General features: G+C 39.7%; 2 protein-coding genes across 12 annotated transcripts in view; one reads left to right on the plus strand and one right to left on the minus strand.

Moving 5' to 3' along the window:
• The window catches only part of TANC1 (tetratricopeptide repeat, ankyrin repeat and coiled-coil containing 1), a 127,120-nt gene extending 109,022 nt beyond the window's left edge, over nucleotides 1-18,098 (plus strand). For all 4 annotated transcript variants that reach the window (XM_053407574.1, XM_053407590.1, XM_053407573.1 and 1 more), the window contains 13 exons: nucleotides 2,383-2,491; nucleotides 3,033-3,155; nucleotides 3,952-4,188; nucleotides 4,588-4,770; nucleotides 6,996-7,074; nucleotides 9,569-9,702; nucleotides 10,113-10,236; nucleotides 10,484-10,659; nucleotides 12,121-12,253; nucleotides 13,008-13,099; nucleotides 14,331-14,477; nucleotides 14,846-14,946; nucleotides 15,507-18,098. In XM_053407574.1, the coding sequence (XP_053263549.1) occupies nucleotides 2,383-2,491; nucleotides 3,033-3,155; nucleotides 3,952-4,188; nucleotides 4,588-4,770; nucleotides 6,996-7,074; nucleotides 9,569-9,702; nucleotides 10,113-10,236; nucleotides 10,484-10,659; nucleotides 12,121-12,253; nucleotides 13,008-13,099; nucleotides 14,331-14,477; nucleotides 14,846-14,946; nucleotides 15,507-16,926 (3,058 nt within the window). In that variant the 3' untranslated portion in view covers nucleotides 16,927-18,098. The remainder of the gene's footprint in view (nucleotides 1-2,382; nucleotides 2,492-3,032; nucleotides 3,156-3,951; nucleotides 4,189-4,587; nucleotides 4,771-6,995; nucleotides 7,075-9,568; nucleotides 9,703-10,112; nucleotides 10,237-10,483; nucleotides 10,660-12,120; nucleotides 12,254-13,007; nucleotides 13,100-14,330; nucleotides 14,478-14,845; nucleotides 14,947-15,506) is intronic.
• Nucleotides 4,085-22,574, minus strand: part of WDSUB1 (WD repeat, sterile alpha motif and U-box domain containing 1) — a 43,240-nt gene continuing 24,750 nt past the window's right edge. For 5 of the 8 annotated variants that reach the window (XM_053407657.1, XM_053407603.1, XM_053407612.1 and 2 more), the window contains one exon: nucleotides 19,268-19,810. In XM_053407657.1, coding sequence (XP_053263632.1) covers nucleotides 19,632-19,810 — 179 coding nt within the window. In that variant the 3' untranslated portion in view covers nucleotides 19,268-19,631. Of the gene's footprint in view, nucleotides 4,170-6,977; nucleotides 9,152-19,267; nucleotides 19,811-22,574 lie in introns of those variants that run through there. The other 3 variants (XM_053407647.1, XM_053407620.1, XM_053407629.1) reach the window with 3 other exon arrangements.

The raw sequence follows: 22,574 nt of genomic DNA on the forward strand, positions 1-22,574 counted from the left end.
TTTGGGCTAAGCATTTCATTACTTTGGTAGGAGAGTACACTATGGAGGAATGTGACTTTTTATTTATCTGCTATGAAGCTTCTTTATAATTCTGCAGGCGCAACCTTACGAATTAACTATCCAGCCCTGGAAACTCTTTACATTCTTATTCCTCCCTATTTGACAACAAATCCTTCTCAGGCTTATAGAGATTATGGGCACTGTTAGAGACATGATAACGTGGTAGGTGGAACCCATAGGGAATCTATTATGTTCTTAAATTTCAGATTGTTTGTTCAACAGTAACTTGTGTCTTTTATCCTGCCCCACTAATCATTTGGGAATCCTATAAGTAGAAATGGGAGTGGTCCTGTAATGGGATTATTGCTGTTTACACTGACATTCATATAATTTAAAAAGAGATTCAGCATCTGAGGCTTAAGGAATCGTGCAGTTTGACATTCTAAAATTAGAACCAGTTCAAAATTTAATCAAGGGAGAGGAATACGTTGGCTGCTGGAAATGTGCTTTCATCTGCTGTAGTGCTTGGCTATTGTGCTAGGCCAAGATGTCAACTGCATGCAGGAGCTGGTTAAAACCAGTGGAGTATGGGAAGAATGAGATCCAGTTTTAGGGGGGACCACTAATGGAAAACCAGTCAGCTAGAGAATAATTGGACTGATTTGATGCACTGAGTGGGTCTTTGGACTTTTGTAGTCTGACTGACACAGCACACTTGAGCAACTTTTGAAACACAGGCTGGTTTCAAGAGCAATTTGTAATGTGACTTGGGGAGGAGGTTATTGGTCAATGGAAAACCATGAAAGTTTCGTCGAGTGGATGAAAGCACTTAACAGGCTTTTTATGTGGTTGTTCTTCATTGAGTGCCATCACGCTTAGTTGTTCATTTTGTATTGTTTTTACACATTTCATCAGGTTTTTTTGTACTGTATTTAAAACTATTTTGGATGTTTTCATTCTATGCCTGTAAGCCACCAAGATACATGTACATCCATTAATTTACTGGGCTGGATTCAACATCACACACACTTTTACCAAAAAATAAAAATGGCTTTATTGCATTTTTAATGCATATGTTTTTAAATATCTGTAAGCAATTGTGTATTTTATGGATTTGTAAATCACTTTGAGCCTATTTTATTTTTTTGTAGAAAGTGATAAATAATAAAAAGCCCTTCAGTGTTGCGGTAAGGTTCAACTCATGTAAGAATATCCCTGTTGAAAGAACCAAAGATACATAATAGTTGTGCTGGGTAGATTTATTTTGGCTACCTACAATTATATCATGTAATTTTTAGTATTAATAATTTCTCCAGTGCTCTTTAGTGTACAAAGTATTATAACGTGCACTGTTTTTAATTTACATTTTCAAACATGCAGAAAAACATAGTACAGTGGTACCTCGGGTTAAGAACTTAATTTGTTCCAGAGGTCCGTTCTTAACCTGAGGTACCACTTTAGCTAATGGGGCCTCTTGCTTCCACCGCGCTACCGCCACGCAATTTCTGTTCTCATCCTGAAGCAAAGTTCTTAACCCGAGGACTCTTTCTGGGTTAGCGGAGTCTGTAACCTGAAGTGTCTGTAACCTGAAGCATCTGTAACCCAAAAAAAAAAAAAGCATTAGAAGCTGACCTTTTTTCCTGTTACCGTGATAACATAAGATAATTATTTTATACAGTGGTACTTCAGTGCTTCAGGTTACAGACTCCGCTAACTCAGAAATAGTACCTCGGGTTAAGAACTTTGCTTCAGGATGAGAATAGAAATTGCACGGCGGCAGCGGGAGGCCCCATTAGCTAAAGTGGTACCTCAGGTTAAGAACAGTTTCAGGTTAAGAACGGACCTCCAGAACGAATTAAGTTCTTAACCTGAGGTACCACTGTATTTGTTTGTGAGGGTGATGCGTTCATTATTGACTTAAAAAGAAATGGGAAGACTGCTGTACAGAAAAAGAAGCATCTGAACACATTATTTGCCCACTGTTTCAGAATAACGTACGGAAGTGTCACTGTGGTTTTGCAAAATCTTGCACTCTTACCATATAAATCACCACCCGTACTCCATTATAATGAAAACCAGAAACTCTGTGTCTGTGACCTTGGTTGACCTTACCAGACACTAGTTTACATTTCTCATGACTTGGTTTGATTTAAACATAATAGGAACAGCACACACTTTTCCACAAAAAGGATTGGTCATGTCTGAGAATGAGATATTGCAAATATCTTCTGTCTTCCTTAGTTCAACATATTTTGATATTTAGATTTTGGGGTAGGAGAATGAAATCTGTCACGTTAGGTATTCAGAGGACAAAAAGGTGACATAACATTGATTAGTACAGTTTAAAATCCTCTCTGTGTGGCTTTCTGCTTCTTTGATTAGGAATGGGCATGCACTCCTGGCTTTCATGTTCTCAAGGCAGGAAGGAAAGCTTAACCGTCAGCAAACAATGGAGCTTGGGCATCACATTCTGAAAGCACATATATTCAAGGTAAAACCTTTATTTTATTTTGCCTTCTGGTATGTGTTCAGTTTGTCTATTTTTGTGCCATAATATCATTATGTCCTCTTGTTTTTGTCCCCATCCAGAAACTTTAGAAAATGGAAAGTTAAACTTTGCTTTGGAAAACGTTCACAATATGCATAAATGTTATTTTCACAGCAGTTATTAATATCTTGTTTTAAAGCTTTTTAAGTAACCCAGAACTAATCTCCTGTCACATGACACTGTATTTAGAGTTTAATACCTAGCCACTCTCAAAATGTTCATTGCCCAGTAGGTAGAACTATGTATGGAGGAAGGCTGCACACTTTCCTAGTATTTTTGAGCTGCTGCAGGAACTTTGTAAGGGACATTTCAAATCTTGGGCAGATGTAAATACACAGCTAAAGTATTTCTATGCAAGCAAAGGTCTGAGGATTTTAATTTTCAAAGAAAAAAGCTATCACAATTTTCAGTGTGCAAATAGTAATATTATTTTGAAAATCTGTTTGCTTCCTCTTTTTTCATCTCTATTTGTTGTGTCTTCTAGGGGCTCAGCAAAAAGACTGGAATTTCTTCCAGCCACCTTCAAGCCTTGTGGATTGGCTATAGCACTGATGGTTTGTCAGCAGCTCTTGCATCCTTGAGAAATCTTTATACACCCAATGTAAAGGTAAGAAAACTAAGTATCAGCTATACTTCACTTTTTCACTGTGGTAGTTCTAAACTTAAGAGAAAGCAGTTCCACACTGTTACAGGCTGTGGGCAAGTGGGGTTTTATATGCTGGCAGCAGGAACTAACTTTCCTCTTAAGGACAACAGCATGTCAGTTCCAGAACAAGGAAGAAAGGAAAAGCAGGAGGCTTGACAGTGGCAAGAATGTGTTCAAACGGGGAAATGCTCACTCTCTTTGAATCTCCTGTGTTCTTTCTCTGCTTTGAAAACTTGTCCAATCAAGATTAGCCAAAAGCGCTTTATAGCCATTGAATGTAAGGACTGAAAAACTAGCCAATAACATTCATAAGAAGAAGAGAAGAGGAGGAGTTTGGATTTGATATCCCACTTTATCACTACCCGAAGGAATCTCAAAGCAATTTATAAATCTCATGTCAATTCATGGTGCTGTCCCCAAACTTTCAAAATCCAATAGTCAGTCTCTGCCACTGTCTCTAAGAAAATCCCAAAACATTTGTTAAGGGTGATTTAAAGAGGGCTGTTGGTATCAGCAAGGGGAGATGCAAATGATTAGTTTTTAAGTCTCTCTTTAATGTGTGAATAGCCACATGTAATCTCTGTAGAGAGCAAGTATTCATAATTTAGAATGGAGCAAACAGGTTTTTCTATGTAAATTAAGAAACAATCTGACAACATCCATACAATCTTGTTACATAATGGAGATACAAACTGATCCTGTTTCAGTCTCTAAACAAGAAGGTGAATTATATTTCCTTTCTTTTAAATCCCTCTAGGTGAGTCGTCTGCTGATTTTGGGTGGTGCAAATGTAAACTACAGGACAGAAGTTCTCAACAATGCTCCAATATTGTGTGTTCAATCTCATCTTGATCATGAAGAAGTGGTCCTCCTTCTGCTCGAATTTGGTGCCACCATTGATGGTGCGTCTGAGAATGGGATGACCCCACTTTGCTGTGCAGCAGCTGCAGGCCACATGCATATAGTTTCACTACTCTGCAAGAAAGGAGCAAAGGTAAGCCTGACAACAGACTCAGTATGGAGCATTTGTGTGCTATAGAGCTGAACAGGGGGATCCAAATAAAGGCTATCTCTTTTCTCTGTGAGGATGCAGCTCAGACACTGAAGCATGTCCTGGATCAGTTAAACATGAAATTTCCTTGTGCCCTGTGCTTTAATACTCTAGAACACATAACTAAAATACCTTACCTAGGTTTAGTTAAAAAACAAACCAACCAGAATCTGCTTTGATTTTAGGTAATACATAGTTATGCAGAATCACACTAAGTATCACCAAATTATATATAGTAATCTGCCAATTTGGTACTTTGTAAAAAGCTTTGGTGTAACAGCATGTGCAATGAGCCTGCTTATCATGAATATTCTTTTTCTCTCCCTGTGCTTCCCCTTTTAGATCAATCACTTGGATAAAAAGGGACAGTGTGCTTTGGTTCATAGTGCCCTAAGGGGCCATTCTGATATTCTTGAATATCTGCTGAACATGGATTGGAGCACCTCCCAGCAGCAGAATTCACTGACAAAGCGACAGGCACTTCAGCAGGCTCTGACAGCATCTTCAAGCATGGGACATTGTCAGGTAGCTTGCTCCACCTCTCTTCTTGAAAGTGTTTAGAATAATTCAATGGTTTCTACGCTGCTATTCTCCAATTGATATTAAAAAGGTCTACATTTTAAGTGATGGCCTTTTAAACTGTGTGGTGGTGGTGATACTGCTTTTATTTGTTATTATAGTGTGTATTTTTGTGTTTTTATATTGTAAACCACCCTGTCAGATGAAGGGCAATATAGAAATTTAATTAATAAATAACAAAGTCTGTCAGGCTATTACAAGCCCATTTAACATGAGGCGAGTATATGAATAAAGATCAAATTTCACTGCCACCAGGCAGTACTTTTCAAACAAATGAGACATCATGTATTTTTCCCAAAGAGCTGGGAATAGCTGTATCATGCCACTCAGGAAAATGTCACTTTTCTTGGGAAATCAGACAAAATAGCTACCCCCTTACACTATAATACACAAATTATGTGGCACTTGCCATATACTTTCCAACAGTGCTGGTTTTTTTTAAGCTGGAGAGTGCTGGAGTTCAGTACCAACACCTCAGAGGTGGGTGCCATTGCGGGCTGGCACTCACACTGCCCACTTATAGCCTTCACATACTTCTGAGAAGCCCAAAATGAACATTTCAAGTCAAAACGGAAATGTGTGCAAGTCTACACTTTTCTCCGATCTATGACTCCACTTAGCTCCTGGCCATGATACAGGGTGGGGCCAGTTCATAATTCCTTTTCTTCAATCCATCTTTCATGTAATGGCAACGGGCTTTAAGCTTTCCAACCAGGCCTCTACCGTTGCACGTGCGCATGTTTGAGTGAGGGCCCTTCTGAGCTGCCCATGCCATCCGCCTGAATCTTAAGAGAACGAGGGAGGCGGGGGCACATTTATTTGACCTGCACCAGAACCAGTGGTGACCCCCAAACCAGCTGGGGAGACAGCTTGCTGTAGTTTTTAGCACCTCTGCAGGCGGTGATCGCGGCTGTTGTCAAAGCGGCATCTGTTCAGGGCTGCATCAAGTCACCCAGCGAATTAACTGTTAACAATTTCATCGTGAGTTCCAGGACCATTTTTTCTTGAAAAAAACACCGCTTCCCAATCTCTCTTTCCTTTGTTGCTACTAAAAAGATTACTTGTAAGGGGTTAGGAGTTGAATGGTCCCAACTTGCTTGGTGGTGTTTTGCACTCCATGTACTTGAGACAAGATGATACTGTAAGCTTTAGCATACTCTGTACTCGTGCCAAGTGCAGCTCTGTTTAAGATGAAAAATGCTAGTAGGATTTCTGTCTCCACAATGTGGCTATAAAGGATTATATGGCCATAATAGAATACAAGAAAATGGTTTATTCCTTGAAACCACATTTGTACTGTTTTCCATCTGCCTCACAAGACTGCAGCAGCTCTCTTAATGTATTTATTGTTTATGCAATTAATCCTGGCATGCAAACATTAGCCTCCATTATGTTTTACTGCCATTTTTGAAGCAGTTTCGGGGGGGGGAGTTAAATTCTGCACTGTATACTAGTATGAAGGCAGATTGGGATTCCTGTATAAATGGAATATTCCCCCCTTTTTACAATTCAACATTTTAAACATTGCCTCTGTTTTTCTTCATAGAAATGGAGTATGGAAGAAGTATGCATTCATGTACCTCAGCTTCAGTTGAAACATTAGAAATGTTTACTGGGTGTAGTTAAAGAAACAGTTCTGAGAAGATTCATATGAATTGCCTTGCTTTGTTGGCTTGTACTTTCCTTGATTTACCCAACCACATTTGGGTCTTGTAACGGCTTGTTAAAATAATTTGCGACAAAAAAAATGAAACCGACAGAAACACATTTTTACTCATTTAATCTCTTGTCTTGAGTGAGACAGAAAATTAATTTGTATCCAAAATAGTCTAGTAGTATTGATGCATTCAGAAGATGCGCATATATAAGCATTTAGTTATAGTTTGCCATTCCATAGAACCTGGATATATCCTTGTTAGATCATTGAAGAGAAATGGACTTGTACATAACAAAGTGCCTCTCCTATGCCAACTTGTGCTGGTAACTTCAATGCATACAGTTTGACATACCATAAATTTCTTAGCTGAAACTTACTGTGTTTACAAATGTATTGTGCACCACCAACAGAGTGCTAAGGCAAATCAAGTCCATAATTATGTAATTGCTTGTTCTTCCTTGATGGGTTTCTTTTTTTAAATGGTAGCTGATTGATATTTTCCTCCTCTTTGTAGGTGATTCATTTTCTGATGCGGATTGAAAAGGAGCCTAAAATTGACATCAATGAAACAGACACACTGTGGGGAGAAACAGGTATGTGTGTATGAGAGAGAGAACTTTTGGTACTCATCAGAAGGGGGTTTCTCAGGGGGCACAAGGACATCACCAAGTGGGGTATCTTTATGCTCCTCTTCTTTGGAGGCAGAAATAAAGCCCTTTTCAGAGGCTTCTGTATTATCCCTCCCCTTCTGTGACAGTTTACCCTTCTGGCCAAAGCATACAAGAGGTTACAATGAGCTGCACTGGGAAGAGGAGGGAGAAGTGACACGCAAAGACGACCCTTTGTGCAACATTAGATGCCACCCTTTGTCTCTGATGCATTAATACAGAGTAGACTCCTTTGCATTTTCTCCTTTTGTTGCGCTCTTGCCTTACTCTAACTCTGTACATTCTCTGGTTGTTCTTGTTGGCATATTCCTGTTTTCCCCTCTTGTGCTTATAATGCTAGTAGTCCCCTTGTTCTGTGGATTGTTCATGCCTAGCTACACATTTGAGCTGCCATTTCCTTCTGGCAGTTTGGACAGAACGCTTTCCCTCCCAACAGTGGCATTTTGAGTGCAGAGATTGCTAGTTGAGGGTTGCACTGAGATCACAATGCCTATAGTTAAGCAGAGCTGCTTGGGCTGAATTGTCACGTTGTCAAAAATGGTCTACAAGTCCTTAAAATCTGATAAATTCAGATTTGTGCCTTGCAATCTGGGGACAGATTTTTCAGAAGGCAGCTCTGTTTCCCCTCCCCCTTTACATTTTTAATCATAGACTAGGATTGGAAAGGGACTGCCGTTTAGTGGTGCAGCAGATGCTTTGCATGCAAAAACATTCCATATTCAATCCCCGGGGAAGACTCCTTTCTGAAAACCAGAGAGTCCCTGTCAGTCAGTGCAGACAATATGGAGCTAGGAGTCCGTAGAAGGCTGTTTCCTATATTCCTAAACTGTGTGTTTTGGATTTACAGAAATCCTTCACACAGATGTCAATGCACAAAAGACAAAGTGCCTATGGCACAGAATCACATTAGAAGTGTCACCTTGTGCACAGCAAAATGTATTAGCCACCTTACATTGTTACACATTTCCAACCATTGTTTGCCCTGTTTTCCAAAATTTCTCTTCCCCAGTTAGCACTTTCCTCAACATCTTTGACAATAGACCAAAGATCTGCCAAAGATCATATTAGTTTTCCTATAGGGTAGTAGTCCGGCCTCATATTTTCCATTTTCCATTAGTAGTTTTGCTGTTCATTTAGTGTTTTTCCCCCTTTACTTTTTAAAGTTAGAAGTGGGGGCAAGCTATTGTTGGGTACATTAGACATATCAGAGATGGGCCTTTTCAGAATGGTCAGCATTCCTTAACATAGCTTTCCTGAGGATCTTGTTTGTTTAAGCCCACTGCAGGCTATTCTTCAGTCCTGCTTATTTCCGAATATGGTATACTTGAGACACACTGGCTTTTTGTATCTTAAGTGACCCCAGGAGCTGTGGGTGATAGTGAGATAAGGCACAGGGCTGTTTTTTGTTTTTATAACACAGCTATAACCTTCGTGTTATATTCCCAGCAGTTATAAAAAATCTGTTTAAAAACAAAAACAAAACTGTCAGCTTGTTTGGGTCTACATGCTCAACCTAATCCTTAAATTAATGGTGCTACCTTGTGTGTCAGTTGCCATTAAACAAAAATCTTATTTCCTGTGGACCAGCAGATGACTGCCTTTGCTGCCGGGGTTACAGTGAAACGAAGAGATTAGAATTGTAGAATCATAGAATTGTAGAGTTGGAAATGACCCCAAGGTCCATCTAGTTCAACACCCTGCAGTGCAAAAATCTAAACTAAAGCATCCATGACGGATTGTAACCTACATTATTTTTTTAACAGTTGTGAGAGTAGAGAAGAAATTCTCAACCGTTGCTGTAACTAGCATTACAGGTTGCAGTTAGGGGGATTTTTGCATATTGCAGACTTTCCCAGGGATTGGGAACCTAAGGCCCAGGGGTCAGATGTAGTCTTATGGGACTCTCTTCCTGGCTCTTGAGACTCCCAGTGACCCTGCTTCGTGCTCTCAAGGGTTTGTTTGGCTGGAATGCACCCTTGAACTGATCTTGCTTCTTGTTTGCCTAGGTGGAGAATAGAGAGGGAGTGGGTGGGTGGGTGTTATGTATGCACGAAGTAGCACAAGGGTAAAATTTGCATTCATTGCTCTGGCATGTGGCCCTGGGTGGTGGCAAGAAAGGATGCTCGATGGTCCTTTGGTCAGATTCAAGAGAGCTATTCTTACATTCTTAAAAGGACGTCTTGCCATTCTTGACTCTGTAGGAAAATTTTGAGTATCCAGTACCATGTCATTTTAATGAATGTTAGTATCTGGGAATACAAAGGGGGGAGGGTTGTACAAGAGGAAACATTTATTGGTTGTTGGACTAACTGCTGATAACTCTCGGGAGGAATGCATAGAATGCTTTTAGCTTAATGTCTTCTCTCAAACTTGTTTTCTCTTTAAATCTGATAAACTAAAACCTTTTATTTCTTTTTAGCTTTGACTGCTGCTGCCGGGAGAGGAAAGCTGGAAGCATGTGAACTATTACTTCAACATGGTGCTCTAGTAATGAGAACTAATAGGAGAGGCATCCCTCCCCTTTTTTGTGCTGTGCGTCAGGGACATTGGCAGGTAGGATGAAACTTTATGATTAAAATGGCCAGTTTCAGCTTAATTTGTTAAATGAAGGACACTTCTCTAACCTGCAGGCCTCCAGATGTTGTGGGATTCCAAGTCCCGTAAGACCCAGACAGCATGGCTGATAGGGATAATAGGAACTGTAGTCCCAATGACATCTAAAAGACCACATGTTTGCCATCTCTGCTTTAGATGGCAACAGACGTTTTTGAACTGTTTTGAAAAAGCTATTAATCCCTAGGGCATTTGGTCCACAAGCATTCTCCTGCAGTTATTGGGACTTAGGTATGGAGTATGGTTGAAGTGTGAATTGCTCTTATAAGGATCAGGTTACATATTGCCATTATTTATTCTAAGGTTGTGACTTTACAGTACTGTGATGGGAATATACTCACTTTTTTCAGATTGCAAAACTTCTGCTGGAAAAGGGAGCTGATATAAATTTAAGTGACAAGCAAGGCAGGACACCACTCATGGTAGCTTCTTGTGAAGGACATCTGAGCACTGTTGAATTTCTCATCTCCAAAGGTAACGAACACACTGTTCAAGAATTTTTTCTTTTAACTTGCCCTATTCACTTTTCATGCCTTTTAAGATAGATAAGCGAGCCTGACAGCTCAACATTGAAAGTATCGTGATGCAAGTTTTATGAGTTAATGCTGAAATTACACCATCTCAATAGTATTGAAGAGAAAGTTCAATAATTTTTGGCTTAACATGGGGCATATTTTAAGTCTCCCCCTTCAAAATAATGTATTTTTGGTTTGTGTTTTAGGTGCAGACATTTCATTGCTGGACAAGGAGGGCCTGACAGCACTGAGTTGGGCTTGCCTCAAAGGACACAAGAGTGTGGTCCAGTATTTGGTTGAGAAAGATGCCACAATAGACCAGACGGACAAGAATGGAAGAACCCCCTTGGATTTAGCAGCTTTCTATGGAGACTCGGATATTGTAAGTCAAGTCAAATACTGGGCTTGCTATAAGCTTTCACATTCTGAAACTAAGCCAGAGCACTGAGATCTTGCCAACTAGAATGCTAATTAAGCAAACTAGCTCCCCTTTTCATGCACTTGAGAGCGTCACTAGAGATGATTCACCAAGAAAAAACTATTTTTATGTTTTTAATGTAAGAGATACCTAATGCTGGGTACCTGTTCGTCTTCACTGTGTAGAAAGAGTCTGTGGGGGATCCTTTTGATTCTAAATAGTTTCTGTTAAACAAACATATCCAATGCTTGGTCAAAGTATAAAATCTTTCACATTTTTTATTTAAATTTATCAAAATCTAGCATAGATGCATATGGCTTTTTCTACTGCCTTACTTTGTGAGAGGTAAAGGGATGTTTCAGCACTGATAAGTATTAATATACTTTGAAATGTAAGAAATCTTTGGTTTAAGAGTTAAAAGCTCTTATAAATGGATTCTGTCTCAAAGTAGAACAGGATCCGTCAGTTGGGCTTACCTTGCACCTTATATAAGCAATAATTTACACTGTAGTCTCACATGTGCTCACTTACAACTTAATGAATAGATTCCCAACGGCCTGCATTTAAATTGCACTAGAATGTCACTTGTTGGGATAATTAAAATTATAATGTGAAAAATGCTAAACATGTGAGACCCATACTAAGGAAATATTGAATTATCACACCAAGAACCTGTTTCCCACTATATAGTCCCAGCATTACAACTTAAAAAAACCAAAAAACTTTTAACATAGGAACAGTCTTCAGCCAGCACCTGAAGTTGTATGGTATTAACACTAGGCTATTTTGGGCAGCAAGTGTGTTGCACAGCTGGAATGCTATTGCTCTAGATGCGAAAACCAAACCTTGAATTTGGCTTGATTGCAAAGGAAATATCAGTGCGTATCTTTAAGAGCTGGAAGTATGTGGCCTTTTGATGTCAAAACTAAAACCTAAGTGGTTGCATTTTGCACTAACTGCAAAAATCTAAGTGGGAAGTTACTAAAGCATGGATCTCTGCAACCAGACTATTTCTATTTAGGAATGGCCACAGCTGGAAATGGGCACTCTGCCATACACAGCACAACTGCCAAGGGGCCAAGCAGGAGCACCCCCCCTCTATTCTGAAAGGTTCCTTTATAGGTTAAATGTACTAGATTTCCCAGATTTCATACTTGAGCTGTATGAATTTATGTATATCTTTGAAGGTGGTGTTTTCTTAATGTTTTTATTTCAAGAGCTGCACTAAGAGCCTTTAAACATTGATGGTATACGAATGGACATAATCCATTAGGAACGTCTGCATCAGCTGGAAAATAAGAGCAGTTCAAGGGTGTATTATTGCAGTAGAGCTTGTGCAAGAGAAGTTCCTGGTGTGCTGCAGCCACTGCCACAAACATGTTTTTTATTTTTAAATGTAATTTCTCTGTGTTTGATCATTTATAGGTGCAGTATTTGGTTGAGAAGGGTGCAGTGATTGAACATGTTGACAATAGTGGGATGCGCCCATTGGACAGAGCAATTGGATGTCGAAATACATCAGTGGTGGTCACACTGCTTCGAAAAGGAGCCAAATTAGGTTAGTGGAAAATAACTTGTACTGGCCAAATAGAATGGTTTTATTTGGGAAGAAAACAATTGCTGACTCTTAAACCACCACATTAAAAGTCCCATTGTATCCTAATAATATATAAATTCATTTTAGTGCTAATAAAAATGGCCATCTAAAAACATTGACATTTTCCAGCAAAACTGGTTTTTATTTAAAATTGTAGTAATTTAAGCTTACTTAGAGATGTTGAAGTATTAACAGCTATAGTGTAGACAGAATATTTTTCTATTGCACTTGTTTATAGCTCACCTTTTAATATACAAATCCTTCCACGTTATTAAAAAACAAACAATATGTATTTATTTATTTTCTAAATTTTATGTGCTACTTGATTGTTAAAAAACCTAACAGTGGTTTATAAAAATAAGACAATAAAATGATCAGTAAAATAGTTAAAAGCAACTATTTAAAACATTTAAAAAAATTAAAATCCTCAATAAACTAAAAACACAAATCAACCTTCTACATATCTGGGTAGGCTTGTCTAAACAAAAATATTTCTAGCAGGCACCATAAAGAGTGTAGTGAAGGCAACTGCCTGGCATCAATAGGCAGGGAGTTCCAAAGTGTAGGTGCTGCCACAATAAATACTGATTTATATTTAAGTGACACTGTTACAGAAGAGAAATTCAGTCCAAATCATTAACTATCTGGTTGTTCACAGCTAAATATCATTTGAAGAGTCCAGTATAACATTAAATGTTAACCCTTCTAATTCCAGGAAATGCAGCATGGGCCATGGCTACTTCGAAACCTGATATTTTGATTATCCTACTACAAAAGCTAATTGAGGAAGGAAACATGATGTACAAAGTAAGTGGATCCTTGCTTTTGCTTATAACCTTAAGAATTTGAGTTTTTATGAACTGTTGCATGATGGCAGATACCAGTGCGTCAGGTGCCAAACTACTCTTGCAGCACAGTTCCATGCATGCTTACTTAAATGTAGGGAAGGTAATTACTCTTATGTAAGTGTGCTTATGATTGTAATCTTGGGCAAATGATAATTTGTATTTGTAAATCATCCTGAATGTAGGAAAGGCAGGGTGTAAATAAAGAAAACAAACTTTCATGTGTAAGTAGAACAGAGTTGCTTGCTGTAATGGTTGTTCATGTAGTGGTGTCTGCAGTGATACCGCTACAATTGTTCAGGTGCACACCACAGAACATAATGTTCTAGACTATAATAATAAGAAAGGGAATACTGTATGCTATCCCTGACACTTCCTCTCAGGTTTAGCTCTTGTTACCAGTTCCTGTCCATACATACATTCACATGAACCCCCTAACTTACTCAATGTCTATAAAGCTACTGATTTGTGGATCTTTACTGGGGACAATTATGCACTGAGTTCTGTTGCAGAAGTGGAAATTCCTGTGTGAACAGGGCAACTTTGTTGGATCTAACTCTTGGAACTTAGTAGGACTTACTTCTGAGTAGAGACATTAAATAACTAAACTTCCACAGTTCCTTTAAATTTTATTCCAAGTAGTTTCTGACATTATCTTACTGGGAAGTTGCACATTAGGGGATTGTGTATTATTGCTATTTAACAGTAAGGCGCAAGACAGGACACTGCCTAAACTGCAAAGAAATAAACCTGCGGCATGAGGTAAATTTCATGAAAATCCAGAACACTGTTAGCGTCTTCTGCATTTACCTATATCCCTCATGGTCCATATATGTGATGTGGCAAATCTTCGCTTACACAGAGTCAGGCACTAGGTTTTATTATTGACTAGTAAACGAATATACAATTAGTATCCAGGATATACATTCCACACCAAGTCCCAGTTCAAGAAACTGTTATGCATTGTATATGCTATGGCAGGAGGGGCAGGTCCTTTTGGCAAAAGAAGAGCCGGATCTAACATAGGGAAATAGCTGAATAAAATGTTGCTCTTTTTATTTAACCATGAAATCCAACATTCAAATTTGTTAATCTTCTTGCCAGCGGCATCTGTTAACAAGTCAGTTTATTTTTCATTTGAAAGCAACATTTAAGAATCAAATTGTCACACTTCTATGCTCTTCACCCTGCAGAAAGGGAAGATGAAAGAGGCAGCACAGCGGTACCAGTATGCCTTACGGAAGTTTCCTCGAGAGAGTTTTGGAGAAGAAATGAAAGCTTTCAATGAGCTCAGAGTTTCCTTATATCTAAACCTCTCAAGGTGCCGCAGAAAAACAAATGTAAGTTCTTTTGTCCAAGTTTTTATGCATTGTGACTGACTACATGGAGACTGTAGGAAAAATTGATGGTACCAATTTAGGTGAATAGATCTGCTAAAGAGTGCTTGCATAGCTTTTCAGTCAGTGTGTGCTATCATGACTAAACTTTTTTTAAAAGTGATGTGAATAAGCAATATTAATACTACACATCATCAAAACATGTCAGCAGTACAAATTTCAAGAGCAGTTAGCAGAAATTTGATTAGGATATTACCATGAGGACTCTCTTGCCCAGTGCAAAAGTGAAATGGCCAGGCAGTTCCTCTGCACTGTAATGTTTCATTGCAGTAATTTTTTTAATTGAAACTGTTTTATGGTTATTCCGGCAGGATTTTGGCTTGGCAGAGGAGTTTGCTACCAAGGCACTTGATCTCAAACCCACATCCTATGAAGCGTATTATGCTAGAGCAAGAGCCAAGAGGAACAGCAGGTACTGACAGTTGCTATGCAGCAACAGTTTATTTCATAATAACATTCTCTTTATGATAATTGTATAATCAATATGTTTATATTTATGGTAATGGAAACTGCAGTCTTGTGGGATACCAGGAAAGGGTTTGCAGTTGTAGGACAAATATGGATATTTATTAAATGATTATCTGGGGGGGGGGTAACTTCACGATTACCTAAACACTAATTTTGGATAGAATAGGGGGCAGGAATAGGATAATTTTGTACAAGGTGGTGGCTTTTGGTAAAAATGCCACGAACAAGTATCATTCCACAAGAGCAGAACAGGGAACAATTACTGTGACCAGCACATTGTCTATGGTGTTCAGCTTAAATTCAATTCCTTCCCCTCGCATCAGATGGCTTGCAAGTGTGCTAAAAAAGAAGAAAGGGAGCAGTCCTTCTGCTAGGGCCATGAAGTAACCACGTTTAGTTCTGCTAAAAACAGTTTTTGCATTTTTGTCATCTATACTACTTTCCCCCAAAGGTAATCTTTTGTTGAAAAAAAAAAATGTGTTTGGTTCCTCCCCAACTTCTTAGGCAATTTCATGCAGCCCTTGGTGACTTGCGAGAAGCCATAAAGTTGTGCCCTGGAAACCAAGAAATAAAGAGGCTGCTAGCTCGAGTTGAAGAGGAGTGCAAACAACTCCAGAGAACACAGCAACAAAAGCAGCAGTGTCCTCTGCCAGCCCAACCGAGCAATGACTCTGACAATGAGGGGGAAGCTCTTGTTCAGGATCACTTCAGTCTGGAAGAGATAGAAGAGGAGGAACTTTTGCATGAAGACGAGCTTGGTCCATCTGGGCAGAGGCTGCCACTTTCCCAGGCTAATACATCAAGCAGCAGAAACTCTCAGGAAGGCAGCCAGCAGAAATTTAGACCCATATCCCCTCCAAACAGAGCAGGCAGTAAATTCCTGAGAGAGCCTGGCTTAACTATGCAGCCCACAAAACAAGCACAGATAGTAAAAACCAACCAGCACCTGAATTCCGTCCAGTCTGTGGCAAGAACTGGATCTAGTCAGTCCAGCACTAAGACTCAGCCTCTTCAATATCTTCCTCCAAGCCCTGTGACCTCCAGGCACCTCACGAATCCAAGCTACAATAAAAGCCAGCATTTGGATGGGACAAGTACACTATCAGGAAATATCACCACGGGCAATAACAGCTCAGCAGTATTCAATGAAAGACCGACAGCAGTCCAGGTTCCCTACTTGCAGCATAGTGATAAAGGATCGCCTCATTCCTTCATGAGTAAGTCCAAAACGCATGAGAGGCTAGCTGTCCACACTCCTGCAAACATCGAAAACATAGGTCCATTACAATCTCAAGGAACTGGTGAGTTAAGGCAGCAAAACCCTATCTGCCCTGGTCTGCTTTCTGTTAGCATGGTAGCTTCCAGCTCAACAAGCAGCCTGTCCTCAAGCAGCAGCTTCTGCGAGAGTGTAAAAGGGCAAAGTCCAGATATTCGGCTCAAGGAAAGCAAAGGTAGTCAATGTCAGAGTGGAACAGCAGAACATAGGCCTCGGAATACTCCCTTCATGGGGATCATGGATAAAACTGTGCGGTTCCAGCAGCAACAGCAACAGCAGCAGCAGATGAACCTATCAAATCGCAGTTGGCATGGCCAAGCTGCAGAAGGGTTCCTGAAAAGTGCTGGAACGACACTGACTTTGAGCTGTGAGCAGTTCTCTGCCAAACATGCAGGCAGCTATGGCAATCCTGCAGCTTGCTCTTCAATACCAGGAGAGAGCATCCAGAACGGAACTCAGCCTAAAGAACTAGAGGAACTACAGTGCCAAGCATCTGCCTGCTCACAAGATAGCAGGATAGGTAAGCCTGTGGCTCATTTGTACCAGGAAGTTCTCTCTAAACAGCACACTCAGCTTAATAAAGACATTCATTTGAGTCACGTGACTTCTACAAAGCCAAAGCGATCTTTCGTAGAATCTAATGTCTGAATAATGCTAGCCATTTTATTACAAACTAATAATAGTGATGAACCATCTCCCTGGTTGTTAAACTTAGTGCATAGTAGCATATAAGTTACTGATATTAATCACTAATATTTTACAGGGTGCATAACAGAAACCAGATCATCCAGCCACTTCTTTAACACTAAGACTGTCCACAGCATGCCTGTGACTATTAATCAAGAGATGAGTGGCCACCATAGAGTTAAGAAGCTATTTGTTTATGTAGGAGAATATGTTTTTTCTAAGAGAGGATTTAAACAGGCTTGCCTGCTTAACTAGACTGGTCAGTAAATCAAGCTGAGTCCTTTTGAGAAAGGCAAATACAATTATTTTGTACAGCCATGTATATCTGTTACTGCTTGAAATGAATTAATTCCTGCAAGGTGGTGGGATCCACAGAACATCCAAATCTGTCCATGAATGTTCTTTATCAGGAAGATTTAGTAGTAGTATTCCAGTTTCATAAGGATTCAGGTGTAAACTATCACCTCTGTGCAAATCATTCAGCAGCCAATGTGCAACTGAGGTTGACTTTCATTACTGCAATTTAGGAGGTAAATTACAGGATATTTTGCATGAATTTTGTCCAACATCCTGGTTATTGCACTGAGTATATAATTATGACATGTTAACAACATATAACAGCACTTTACATAGTTTATTCAAACACCTTTTGAGGTGCTATGTCAGTACAAGATGGAGGATAAAGAGGAATACAAGCTTTGCTAGCGTTTTTACAGAACACTCAACAAATGTCTGAGGAGTATAGCATGTGCATTTACTTTATAGGAACGACATCTAATACTTTCCTCAGTGTTTCACAGTGGAAAAGCTTTCTTTTCAATTTCAAGGATGTTTTCAAGATGGGTAGTTTGTAAGGACATTCCTGTGAGGTTGGAGTTATACAAGCTTGGAGTATTCTGTTGCCCTTTAACAGTGATTTCCATGTGTACAGTATGTAGGTACATTATAACAGCATTCTTGTGTGATTTTTTAAAAAACTCGCAATTTAAAAAATGAATTGTTATTCTCTACTCTAGCTTATTTATTGTTTATCTTGGTATTTGTACAATCTTATTTTATTCTCTTGTTCTGTAGATCTATTTTTTGCACAGCTACTGTATTTTCCCATATGAAATAAAAGACTATTAATATAATTTCTGGTTGGGTAGTATACATACCCTTTCACTGATCTACCTTCTCCAGCTGTTGTGCCAGTCAGTCATCACTAATGCAACTTCAATAAGGTTTTGGTAGGAAACCACCTGACCCTCCAAATGTTCCATCATCTACAGTCAGCATGGCTAACAGTCAAGGATCATGGGAGTTGGAGTGCAACAGCATCTGAAGACCTATAGTACACCCTTATTCTATGGGTACCTCTCTGCACCAAAGGTATATCATAAAAAGTTATTGACATGTCCAAATACTACGGTTAACAATGATGGTTCTCCAGAAGTCCTCACTGAGGTACCTACTACATACACATGGCTGCATCTTCAAGCCCCTTGGAGTATTTATGAACATCAGAATTGTACAAAATAGCACTGAAGATGATGTGCTTATTTAATTAGCCTTAGTTTGAGAAGTTTGCCATTTAGTTCTTGGACCATGCTTCACTGAATATAATAAAAAGGTAAAGGTACCCCTGCCCGTACGGGCCAGTCTTGACAGACTCTGGGGTTGTGCGCCCATCTCACTCAAGAGGCCGGGGGCCAGCGCTGTCCGGAGACACTTCCGGGTCACGTGGCCAGCGTGACAAAGCTGCATCTGGCGAGCCAGCGCAGCACACGGAAACGCCGTTTACCTTCCCGCCAGTAAGCGGTCCCTATTTATCTACTTGCACCCGGGGGTGCTTTCGAACTGCTAGGTTGGCAGGCGCTGGGACCGAGCAGCGTGAGCGCACCCCACCACGGGGATTCGAACCGCCGAACTTTCGATCGGCAAGCCCTAGGCGCTGAGGCTTTTACCCAAACTAAAAAACTAAACTAAAACTTTTACCCAAACTAAAAAAGGCTTTCTAGTTTGAGAAGTTTGCCATTTAGTTCTTGGACCATGCTTCACTGAATATAATAGTCAACTGCTAATTAAGAAAGCATGATGTCAGTGTTGGCTCCTAGCCAAAATGATCCTGCCATTCACTGCTGACCAGTACCCATGCCACATCTAATCAGGGCATGCAAACTCTTAGAAAAGCCTTTGTACTAAGCCCCACAGTGCTCAGTATACTTAGCTGTATGCTGCAAAATTAAACTTTTGTTGACAAAGTTCTTTACAATAATTCTCATTTGGCCCAAAAATGAAATACTTAATTGTTGCAGCAGCATAATTTCTAAATTATATTTAAATTATTATTGAACATAATCCAGCATACGCATGGCTCTCCTACTGAAATTAATGGGACACAATGCTGTGCATGTGGATGTCCCACATGCATGTCATTAAGTATCAATGGAAGTTACCAGATAAATATATAAAATTTCAACTTGATCATGCTTAAAATAAAAAAACATAACTTATAGATGCAAGTATAAATCATGTTAGGTAGCAATTTGAATTCTGAACAGATTAAATTAAGGGGCTGAATTTATACAGAGGTACAGTGAGAGACCACAGCACAAAGATGTTTACTGTTGTATTCACCTACCTTCAGCTTCATTCCCACTTATTTGAAAGAACAATCATACTGTTTAGGGAGACTGCTTTTCATTATATTTTGGCTGAGTTTCCAACCAGCGATTGATAGCCATTTTCAAAGTTCTGTTTGGGGTAAGTATAAGTCTCTGAAGAGGGAGATTTGTCATGGGACTGGAATGCCTTTTTTCGGTGATCCACTTTTCCATTGCTTCCTTCTCATAGGAATAGCCATCTGAAAAGAGAAGTACAAACTTTACTGGAAAAGGGTATATGCATGCATGTCCTACAAAAAAAACAAACAATAAAACCTTAAAGACATTCTAGAAAATTGCCTTGGCAGAATACAGAGTTAAAAGGCCGATATGTAAGTGAACTGGGCAACGTTGGTGCCCAAAACCTTGAAGAGCTACTGCCAGTTGCAGAAGAAAATCCCTTTTCCCTTTTCAGCACAAGGGCTGCATTACAATTTGGATCACCATCCAGGGACTGCATGCCTGCAGTGGCCAGGGCCAACCCTCACATGCATCCAGACTCTTGCCTCTCCTCGTGCAGGAATTAGACTTTTTTAAAAAAGCATCAGAACTTTTTTCAAGCTTAAGTACCAGAAGGGTAATCTTCGTGGGCAAGGTGGCAGTCATTTGGAGGGAAGCTGCAATCCTCACATAGCAACTAGGCTTTTAGTGGAAGGCTTTCTTCCAAGTCAATTGCTGCACAGGAAGGGGGTTTTGTAGCAGAAGTATTGGAGAACATAAGGAAGGCAAGAGATGATCTTGCCCCAGCTACAACCCCCAGCAACAGGCCTTACAAAGCTTCCACTTACACCCACAGAGGTTTTGAAAAATCAAATCTTAATTACTGCAGGGAAAGAGCTAATAGGGAAGCCCTGCAGGCTAATAATTCTCTACCTCTGCAGTAGAGTATCCTGGGCTAGTTGGAGCCCGTGATTGTTACTGTATGAACATTGGAAGCTATTTCGTGCAGCGAAAACAACACTTGGGTCTATCTGCTTGAACATACATTAATTAGATGGTCAATATTGTACCCTCCAGATTGTTGTAGACCAGGGATGTCCACCTTCCAAGAGACTGCGATCTACCACCACTATAAAAACACTGGCAGTGATCTACCCACTGATTGACCAAAGTTGTTGAGCTTTTTTTTTGAGGGGGGGGGTGATCGAACTGGATCACACAATCAACCAAGAACAGCATCAGACAGCATGACCAATCACCAGGGATGATGGAAGCTGTAGTTCCCAGCATTGGGAGGGAACCATGTTGGCTACTGTAAACAATGTAAGCATGAATACAGAACTCCCTCACCGTATTTCCAACATTAGGCAGAGGCACACTTGAAATCACCTCAGCATGTACATTGAATATGGCAGTGGAGCTCTTTGCAACTCTGATGTTTTTGCAAATACTTCTCCAAGTCACAATTCTTGTAAAATGGACCCCACTCCTTATTCTTGCCCCCTTTCTATTGTCTCAACTACAGTGGTACCTCAGGTTACAGACGCTTCAGGTTACAGACTCCGCTAACCCAGAAATAGTACCTCAGGTTAAGAACTTTGCTTCAGGATGAGAACAGAAATTGCGTGGTGGTGGCGGTGGCAGTGGGAGGCCCCATTAGCTAAAGTGGTACCTCAGGTTAAGAACAGTTTCAGGTTAAGAACGGACCTCCAGAACGAATTAAGTTCTTAACCCAAGGTACCACTGTATAGGTAAAATTTAGATTTTTCTTTTCATTTTGCATTTGAGACACTATACTGCAAAGCAATATGAATGCTATTTTATAAGATCAATAACTAGATACATTTACACCCACTGTTTATGTTGCCTGAACCATGATTGCAATTGCACTCCTCATAGGGGTAACAATTAAAATAAAAAGGTAAGACTGAACACTGTTTTCTGTTGGTAGAGAAAAACATTCTCCCACCAACCTTCTCCAAACATTTGCTGAATGAAAGCTGGGATTCTATGCACATCTATTATATTACTTATTTTAATATGAGCTTTAAAATTGGTTTCCCAAAGTTCATCACAAAACTGTCAAAAGAATCATCAGAGCTGCTATGCAAGGTCCCTTGTGCCCGTTGCCTTTCATGTATAAAACAGAAGCACCGAAACAGTGACGTGACTAGGCAGTAAATTGCCATTGACAATCTGCATTTTAATAGCCCTCATTCAATACTGATGCTTTAAAAAAAAAATGTACGCATTGCCATTTTATTGTAAAAGCCATTGTTTACTTCTGCTTAAGTCACATACACTTTCCCCAGAAGCATGAACATCGTTTTATTTGGACATTCGCTGAGCACTCATCAAAAAATGTGTGTTGGTTGCCTTTACCTCTTCCTTTTTGAAATAAGAGGAAGAAATGAATCACAATATTTGCATTCAGCACTTTCCAGCATAAGATTGATATCAATGTGAGAAAATGTAAGAGGCACTAAAATATTAATCAAACATTTACTGTAATATCTAATGCATTCTGTGACAGTGAGTAATTCCCATTGTGCGAGAAATGAAAGGTGACAACGGGGAAAGCAGGCGTGTATGGAAGAGTTCACATCTATGCTTTCAAACCGTAGCAGCCTGCTTCACTTCTATACCTTTATTTCCCACAACTACTTTTTTTTGGGGGGGCAACAAAACTGAGAGCAAAGTGATAATTCATAAAATATTGCAAGATACCATGAAATATACTGCTCTGAAGCACTTACAGTAGCTAATTTTGCTCCCCAGAAGTAGCTACGACTCAAGTGTCTGTAACCCGAGGTACCACTAACATTACTAACATGTTAGTATATTACTAACAACCTCTTTCAGCCATCGAGATCTACCAGTGATCAAATCGCAACCTTACAGCAGCACAAGAATGATCAAGCATATGCACTCCCTATAGTGCAACTCTCTATAGGTTGACTCAGAAGCAAGTCCAATTGGGCTCAATAACACTCCAAAGCAAGTGGATATGGGAATGCAGCTGAA

Source organism: Podarcis raffonei, chromosome 1, assembly GCF_027172205.1.
Source record: "Podarcis raffonei isolate rPodRaf1 chromosome 1, rPodRaf1.pri, whole genome shotgun sequence".
Lineage (NCBI taxonomy): Eukaryota > Metazoa > Chordata > Lepidosauria > Squamata > Lacertidae > Podarcis > Podarcis raffonei.